Source organism: Pieris rapae, chromosome 17, assembly GCF_905147795.1.
Source record: "Pieris rapae chromosome 17, ilPieRapa1.1, whole genome shotgun sequence".
NCBI classification, from domain to species: Eukaryota; Metazoa; Arthropoda; class Insecta; order Lepidoptera; family Pieridae; genus Pieris; species Pieris rapae.
In genome coordinates this window covers 7,862,715-7,872,522 of record NC_059525.1, presented here as the reverse complement: position 1 = coordinate 7,872,522, position 9,808 = coordinate 7,862,715, and the positions used below count along the sequence as shown (strand labels likewise).

General features: G+C 32.0%; 1 protein-coding gene across 1 annotated transcript; it reads left to right on the top strand.

Annotated features, from left to right (window-relative positions):
• Nucleotides 1-348: 348 nt before the first annotated feature.
• On the top strand, nucleotides 349-5,234 carry LOC110999535 (C-type lectin domain family 4 member E). Its single transcript, XM_022268631.2, has 6 exons — nucleotides 349-426; nucleotides 1,189-1,302; nucleotides 2,029-2,169; nucleotides 3,276-3,470; nucleotides 4,317-4,559; nucleotides 4,810-5,234. The coding sequence occupies exons 1-6, from the start codon at nucleotides 378-380 to the stop codon at nucleotides 4,995-4,997; spliced, it is 930 nt and encodes a 309-aa protein (XP_022124323.2). The 5' UTR covers nucleotides 349-377; the 3' UTR covers nucleotides 4,998-5,234.
• Nucleotides 5,235-9,808: the final 4,574 nt, after the last annotated feature.

The following is a 9,808-nucleotide window of genomic DNA, read 5'->3' as shown; positions in this document are numbered from 1 at the left end:
AGCCCTGTCTCGGCACCCAACCATCCAATTATGTGTGTGTTTGTCTGAATTTCGTGCGTTTATCTACTACGAAACAGTAGTTATCCATCCTACTTTAATGAGGTATACTCCAATAAGTTGTTTTTGAAATATCAATTTTTCCCATTTGACAATAGCTGATTAGTTTATTAAAAAAAATGACTTTCCATGTTAGATGTTATTGTTAGTTTACAATTCAGTTGAATTTGATAAAAAAAAGTTAGGAAGCAAATTTGGTTGATAATACTCGCGTCACCTTACCGCATCCGACTTTAACCACAATTATTATTAAATAAAGGACTTTATTATTGTTTTAGTTGTCATTCATTATCTGTAGTTCGTGGGTGGTGATCATTGAAATGGGAACAAAATTATGTGTTGCCTTTTTCCTAGTTTTTAATATTTGTGGTAAGATTTTTATTTGTATTGAATGTCCTCAATATAAGGGACAAATCGACAGTTTTATCAAAAATTTTCGATTCGCGAGTTATGTAACCTAACAGTAGATAAGTTACGTAGTCAATATATTTATTGTAGTTAATAATTATTAAAAGCGTAAACAAAATGTTAAAAATGTCAAAAAATGTTAAAAAATTTTTCTCACAGATTCTCTACATTTTAAATTAAAGATTCCAATAATAAGTGTTACTTAGATTTATGAACCCTTAGTTAAGCCAAGTTTGCTTTTTCGTTACTCCAGCATCCCTTCACCGCACTCTAGTCCCACTACTCCTAATGTAATCTTAGCAATAAGCTCATGTTTTAAGCAATGAAAGCTAGTTTTTACCCAACTTCAAACAAAGTGTTTCATTTAATATAAATCTGAAGATATCCATACACCAACAACCACTAAAATTAATTCGCGTTATGATTTATACTTTACTCACTCAATTCGTTATAAGTATTTTGTTAGTACAAAACTTGCTGTGTTAGAATCTTAACTGGTAACGCCCAAAAAATCTTTTTTTATAAAATAAATACATGCGACTACATGTTCATTATTTACGATAAAGTACTTCAAGAAAAGAGTGCAATTACTTATTATAAGTGTTTTATGAATAAGAGGAGAGTGGATAAGATTATAAAGATCGTTTTGAATATTCTACCTACGTATTCTAAACGATAATTTCCGGCAGGTTGTTGATATAAAATGTTTCTATTTATTTTCAGAATGTCGTCAATACCGCTATGATTATAAATTCGTGACGGAAGTTGACGGTTGGATAAAATTACACCAAGTTCCTGCTACCTGGGATGAAGCCAGGTTAAGATGCCAACTAGAAGGTACACACGTGTCAATTTCAATATAATTTATATTCAGATATAAACTTAAAGAATACTAAAGTTCGGGTGTTTAAATCATTAAAGTAAACATTCATTAAGATATATTATTTGCCTCAGCGTGCGACTCCCATCCCTGAGATTGAAAGTTCGAACCCCGGCTGTGCTATAACTATTGTCTATATATGACGTTTAACACTTGCTTGCGATGAATAAAAAAATTGTCAAAACCCAGTATGTCTTAGGCACAGAAAAATTGACAAAAAAAGAAACGTGATCAACTACTAGTCTGTTAAAAGATTAAATGATCTCGAATCGGATACACAAATATGAGGCCTAGTTCTTCAAAGTTTTGGCTAGTATTATTTTGTTTTAAATGTAATAAAGGATAAGGATATAATAACTGGAACAATTTAATTTTTAAATTGATGGCCTTTAAGACTTTGTCCATATTAAAAAATAATTATTGAGAATTGAGAATAAAGGTGATAAAAATTCAACAATTATTTTTTAATTGTTAAGTTACTTTAAAAAAAATACTTAAAAATTGAATTTAATCGAGATGTATGTTTTACTACACAACTAAGTTTTGACTCTAGAATTAGCACAAAATCAATATTGAATTAACTTAGGTGTTGTTCCTATCTTCTTTTTCTAGAACGAGTGATTTTGTAGATGCCTATGTGTGAATATCAGGAAAATAATAAAATGCTATCTTTTTTATTTTAGGAGCAATACTGTGTTCACCAAATACAATTAACCTAGTGGAGGTAATGAAATTGACCATGAAAAATACTAGGGCTGAGATATCCGGTGTGTTTACAGGCACACACGCAAAATTCTCCAAAGGAGACTTTCATTCAGTTGATGGTAAATAAGTGTTATACAAAAATTGTAATTAACGTTAATACGCATAGATGACCAATTCTGTGAATTTGCAGCCAAGAAGTTTTTTGAACCAATAGACTTTTTTCCACGTGCCAATACTTAAGGGCTAGTTCATATATAACTGAAAATGCGTCGAGTGTACAATCCGTCGCGTCTATTCGGTCAAAATAGACCTGACAGATTACGCGTCTAGTCAGTTTCTGCGATTGGCATTTACAGAGTTTTTTATAGAATAGGGGGCAAACGGACAGGAGGCTTAGCTGATAAGTGATACCGCCCATGGACACTCTCGATGCTAGAGGGCTCGCGAGTACATTGCCGGCCTTTTAAGAATTTGTACGCTCTTTTCTTGAAGGACCCTAAGTCGAATTGGTTGTGTTGTTTGATATTTATGTTTTTAATGAAACCAATTGCAGTAGTTACGTGCCGTAAGGTAACGTAACGCTGTGTTACCTTTAAAGAGGCTTTTGAGCAAGAACGAAAAAGGAAACGTCGATAAGGGGTCCTTTAAATACTAAAAGAATATCAATCAAAATACATGTGGGATACAACGTTGCAGCTTTTACGTCTACCGACAGTGCTTTGATGGAAACGGAATAGACTCTACGCACTAAAGTACTATCGGTTGATTAGGAACGGTGGAGGGTTTGTCCGTCAATTGGACTGGTTGTACGACGGCCCTAACGCTGGCAACAGACGGACGTCATGTTGCAGCCGAGACCGTCTGCACGGCGATCTGCTATTTCCATACTAAATTCATATCCGCTATACACGGAACGCTCGTGCAGTTCCAAAGCGGTCGGAGCAGTCGTTCTGCGGTCGTGTTGAAGTCGTGTGCGACTTCAATGCGATCGATCTACAGCAACAGTCGGTCTCGACTGCAACATGCGGTCTGTCTATGGCCAGCGTAAGTTTAATACTTTAAAAATAATTTTATACTTTTTAACAATCTGTCCCCTAGTCTAAACATTGTACTATAATATATAGCATCATTCTTTTTCACAAGAATTCCTAATTTACACAGCATGTAAATATGAAATTATTTTACAGAATAATTTTAAAGAAAAAAGATATTTTTTCTATTGCAGGTGTTCCCCTAGACAAGATGCCGGTTCAGTGGATGCCAATGGAGCCAGACAATGAGAAAAATAATGAGAGCTGTATCGTGATGGTTAGAAATGGTACCATAGCTGATATCAACTGTGACGAGGTGTTTCCATATATTTGCTACAGAAAACGTTCAGAAAAAGTTATTTTAACTGAATGTGGGACTGTTGATACAGGTGCATATTATCTTTCTGGTTTATTATCTTCTACATACTTTGTTTTTTGCAGCTTGTTGAAATCATTTATAAAAAATAAATGACTATATTATTTTATTTTAATCAATAACATATCAAGCACCATCGCAATTAACGTTCTGTATAAGAACGGCTCAATTAATATTCTTTAGTCTAGACATAGAAAAAATAAAAACAAACTTGTTAGGTTTGGGTCTTAGATTTTTGTATCTGTTTCATTCGAATATTTGAACGAACAACAACACGGATCCCTTAGGATGTTTTCCTCTGCATCTATCGAATTTTAAACGCGCACACTATAATAAATTAAATAGGCTGCTTAACATCTATCCTCTCACCGCCTACAATCTAAAAACCCTAATAAAAGACTGGCTTATGAACACGCCTTATGCAGTGTTAGAGCTGCTGAGACTGGCGATGTAAATACACTTTACTCATTCACTCACTCACTCACTCACTCATTCACTCTCTCACACATTTACACCACACACTTACTCAAACACTCAGGTGTGATGATAACGGTTCAAAAAAGAAAAATAATGAGGAAACAGTTAAAAAAATAGGTTTAATAATGTCATTATTTTAAGTAATTAAGTTTGTTATGGAAGAGCTGGGAACCCTAACACAGATATTTTTTTACTTAAAAGGGTTTCCAAATCTTACACTTTGAAAAGAAAATATACTTAAAATGAATAAAGACTTTATATTTTTATATTTTCATTATTATTATTATACACTGACAGAAAGTCCATTAGTGCAGAGCCGGGGATAGAAAATCGTCGATAAGACCAACATTGCTCAAGACATATACCAGCAACTTAATTTCAGGATACCTACTGAATTCAAAAACTGGAAGTTGTTACAAGTTTCACTTAGATAAACGAAATTGGACGCGTGCATTCATGACGTGTGCAGCTGAGGGTGGACATCTAGCTATCATCAACAGTAAAAAAGAAGCCGATCTATTAAAGAACCTCTGCGAGATGCAGGCACCTGGCAGTATTCAATTTAACACTATCTTCATGGGGTTCCACGATTGGGGAGAACGCGGTGTTTGGACAACCATACATGGTAGGTTTTGTTGACCAGTATTAACACTTTCCAAAGACAACATACTCAATAAAAAAAACTAGAATTTGGTAGTGGTTAAACACAGAACACACATAAATACTTGTAGCCATAAATTACTTTGGTTGAAAAAAACATTATTGATATAGTGTTATTAAAAGCAGTAAATATTTTCACTTGAAAGGCTACTTACGAGATCTCCATATTTCCAGTTGGTATTGAAATTCGTTTGGTTTATATTTTTGATTTACAGGTCAAACGTTACAAGAGGCTGGGTATGATGTGTTTGAAACAGGTCAACCAGATTCAGCGTTTCCAGGCGAGTACTGTGGATCAATGTTCACGTCTTCGACATTGAATGACGTGTGGTGTGATAAAAGTTTTTCTTTCATCTGTGAAAAGACTGTTGAGAGTTTACTGGATTTCAATGATTATGATTAGTTTAATTTGTGTCTCTTTTATTTGTATTACATAATAATAATGTTTTTTTCTATGAAGTTTCACATATTATAAAAAAACAAATTTAATAACTCAACGGTGGACATTGATATGTTCGCTTGGAGTGTGGAGGCAGCAAGGAGAGCTCTGGTACAAAATTATTTTAACTAGGATGAATGAAATGTATTGACTTCATTTTCATTTTCATTGTCAATAAATTGAATTCTGTTTTTCTGTTTATTGTTATTGTTTTGTTAAACACTAAATTTTTTTTTGATATGTTTAGGTACCTTCTTGTTATATATATTTATATAAAATGAACTATTTGTGAAGATTTTTAATTGGCCCATGTTGTTATGTATATATTCATTTATTTTTGTATTGTGCTGTAAATCTTCTTATAAATAAATAAATAAATAAATATTTGATTGCGATTGTAACATTTTTTTTAATATTTGACATTAGACTTTTATATAACTTGTGTTAGTACGTTAAGTGTGGATACGTTGGCTGTATTCAGTCTTATATTGTTTGAAGTTTATAAAATTGCTAGTGGTCTTAGTCATAATAAACAAAATCGCACATAGTCTCCTAACAATATAAAAATAAATGAATTTCCAATTGATATTCTTTGTTTTTAGTTTCATTTCTCTTAAGAAAGCTTAGGAATGTTATCTGCCCAATCGTTAATATATAACTATAATAACTTACTTTCTTTGAGTAGGTACTAGGCATAATTTGATAGATTGTCTCACTATAAGAAAAATATGCGTTCAAGAACTAACTTATTCAGATCTTCCTAAACTCATAACAATGTTCCTGCGACATCTCTGCACCGACATTGGGTTCTGCAAGCCTCTTTACAGTAATCTTACAAGTAATCTTGTATCTTATTTGGTTTGCTTTGTATTTTATTTTTTATCAGTAAAACTTTTTATGGTAATGTCCTATGTATTTGTTTTTATATTTTAACTGTATAGAGATGTATCTTATCTTAAGAAACAAATAAGGCATCAGATATAATAGCGTAGTGATGTCGAAGTGTTGCGAAATGACAAAACTAAATATATTGATTTCACTGTTATCTTCGTCAACAAATTCAAAATGAATTAATTAATTTTGTCTGCAATTCAAATTTTCTTTGAGAAGTTGGTTGAAGTCGTTTGTTAATTTAATTAGACTGGAGTTTGTTGGCCTTGTTCTATTTGTGAGGGCCATCATATTTCGCCATTTAAGTGCCTTTTAACCTTAGGGTTTAGTTCCGATACAAAAGCCTTAAATTAAGTACTTGGTTTTATTATTACGGATATTTTACATCGACAATTCGAGTATGTTTATGTACCTTGTTTAATTACTGCTTCTTAACTAGTGGTTACAGTTAACATTTAATCGAACGGTGAAGGAAAACATCGTGAGGAAACCGACATGTCTTAGACCCTAAAAGTCGACGGCGTGTGTCAGGCACTGGAGGCCGATCGCCTATTAGATTTAAAAAAATGATCATGAAATATATTCAAAAATCTGAGGCCAAGTACTAAAGAGGTTGTAGCGCCACTGATTTTTTAAATAAAATAGTTATAAAGTTAATACACGACGTAATAGCTATTTATTGTAAAATTCTAATTCTATTATGTATGTAACAGTAAATTGTTTAATTTCTTATCTTACCAATGCTGCAGTGATACAATTTACATGGAATCACTAGAAACGCTCTCATGAAATACCTTTTGAGCTCGAATAAAATTTGATTCGCAATTTGTCGAATGCTTTCGGCGTATTCCACAGTGACCTAACTTTACAGAAGCTCACGGTGAAATGAGAATACATTCTACTCAAATGTACAAGAGTTTCTAAACGGAAAATATTTTGTTTATAAATATTATTTTCCAACGAATCCGACAATGCCTAATTTAAAAAAAATGTGGCGCGTAAACCTTTTAGATCTGGACCTCATTTCTGCTTCGTGATTTATTTTTCCTTCAATGTGTGAGTGTTAAATTATATGTGAAATATAATGGAATGCAGAAATGTTAAAGAAATATAAGTTACCTGAAATCATAAGACGTTAGACAAAACCCAATGAGATGCAAAATATGCATCAAAACATAATTTGTAAAAAACCTAGTATCGTTCTTCTACCGTACAAAGTAGGTCACAACAACCTACAGTGACCTAATATATATTAAAAATCTTTAATATTTTTAATAAAAAAATGTAAGCCGTAACGGGACGCCTGGCATATGTGAAACATCGACATTATTTTGTAAAAGTAATATGCAGAAAAGAACAGACTGTGATAGGAACCAGGTGAAAGAAAGAAAGAAGAAAGAAAGAAAGAACTATTATTAGACACAAAAACATTAATGTTTCTATAAAGTAGAGTGCACTGCCCCCCACACTAGGATTCCCTGTGTTGTGGGCAGCCAGTCTCTTCCTTTTACATCTAAACGTTATTTAAATAATTAATTTTACTTAACAAATTTATATCTATACTATTTTTGTACAATAAGAATGTTTTCTGTATCAGTATAGGACAGCTTAACAAGATATTGTTTGAGTTTTTTTAATAAAAGTAAAGGTAAATATCTCATAATGATAAAATAAAATATTACGATTTTTTTTCCAGATAAAAATGACTATTTGTTGAATAAACATTATTTTCATTAAATATTTTTAATGTGAAATTTACTACTGCATTTAGACTGTATATCATATAGCGTTTGATTGTTTTGATTATTATGGAACTAAGACCACTAGCATATTATAAACTTCAAACATTATAAGACTGCATACAGCCAACGTAACCAACCGTAGAGCGCGTCTACACGAATATGAACACGTTTTATTAGGTATAAAGTGGCAATTAATGTTTGCCACTTTATACCTAATAAAACTGTTACTTCTTGAATCTTTTGAAAATAAATTCTGTATCGTAATGTTAATTAACGATTTTAGGTGCAAGAACACATCCCCGTTCTGAAAACACAACCATTTTTTGAGGTCAGATTAATTAAGTATTCAAAATCTATGAAGTTAGTGCGTATTTTAGGTAGTGCAATTAGGTAATCCTCGTTCTTTTTGTAAGCTCCATAAGGCGCATGCCACAAAAAACACTGTACTCGATCGAAAGAAATCGGAATCGAAATTGTAGCCGTGCAAAACAATTCCTAGAAAGAACGCTATAAGTTGTGTTCGTTCTCTATACATTATGTATGATCTAAAAGCTCTATTGTAATGGTATTCCACTGTCTTGAACTTAAGCTGACTGCTTCTTAACTAATTCAGAGGACGTCTGCGTCATTCCTAATGTAGTCAAATTAAATAGAAGTCAGTGTTGAATTGCAATTCCGATGCGATTTTCTCACTTCGGCTTCGAAGCTTCCTATTTTCATTTGAATATGGAAAATTAAGCAAAGTATTTTAGATATACTTATTTTTGAAATCTTTTCTCAATTGTTAAAAATATAAGTTTTATGAGGACTTTGTCATGACTGTATATTTAACTAATAAAATATTTTATAAAAAAATAGCTTGTTAAATGTTAATAGTAAAATAGTTTTAAAATGGTTTCAATTGTCAAAAGTAAAATTGTATAATTAAACAGTGTAATTAATATCAAACGACCCCAGTCAAGGTGTTTGTAAATTTGGATAAGTTCAGTAAAATAAAGGTCGCATTGTGGCGTAATTATATTAAAACACCAATGTTCAGTGTCCAATTGCGAAATTACGAAGGTACAAACAAAGCTTTGCGCTTTTAAATGTGGACCAAGTTAGAGCAAAGTACGTATTTAAGAGTTCCTAAATAATATTTATTTTATTGGATCTCCTATTACTATATATTATACTAGTAAACAACGAGGGCGAACAGAGTGTAAGAGAGGGGCTTCCGAGAGTGAGTGAGCCATGTAAAGTTAACAATGTTTTTCTAATATTCTATATAGAAATCTATTGTCAATGGTGACTAATGACTTATCTTAAATCTTAAATTGGATTGTCATGATTCATGTGCACTGTTTACCTTTTGTTTTGTTTTATGTAACTTGTATCAGTTTAGTTTATTTTTATTTCTTTCTGTTTCTGTTAAGTATGTTTTTTTTTGTTTTCCCTTTACTATTTTTGCACTTCTTGCCTACCTTATCTAATATACTCATAGTGGTTTTTTCCTTTACTCACAGTGGTTGTCTGGAAGAAATCGCTCTAAAGCGATAAGGCCGCCAGTTGCTTGTCATTAAATTATGTTTAATATTTTCCTTTTATGTAATGCAACGAAGTGTTAATAAATAAATAAATAATATTTAATATTACAATTATATTTTATTAATTTTAACAGGGCATCGTGGATATTTTGAATTAAAAACATCGTGAATATTGTTAGTTTTATAGCATATTTAACTGTGTGTATATTACTAGTACTAATTCGTATGTATTGACAATGCTATATATATTAGTATAAATTAAAACTTCACAGTTAATTACTAAAAATAATTATTCCACTCTTTCTCTTTCTTTCAGTCTCTTATGTGTGCATTTGTTTGTATCGCTTTATTTATAGCATTTATCTTTATTTATTCCCTCTTTGGGGTCTAAGACGGTCGGTTTTTAGTAAAAGCTACGGGTTCTAAGAGTGCACATAGATAATTCCATTGAAGAGTCAAAGCTCGAACCCATGACATCGACACCCATGATTCGGGCGCTTGGCAAAGCAGTATAAAACAGTTTTTTATACGGATGGAAAAAAAGTTAAAACTCGGAAAGTTCATGTCATAAAACTCACCCTTCCGGCTTTCGCCACGAAATACATTTTAATTGTTT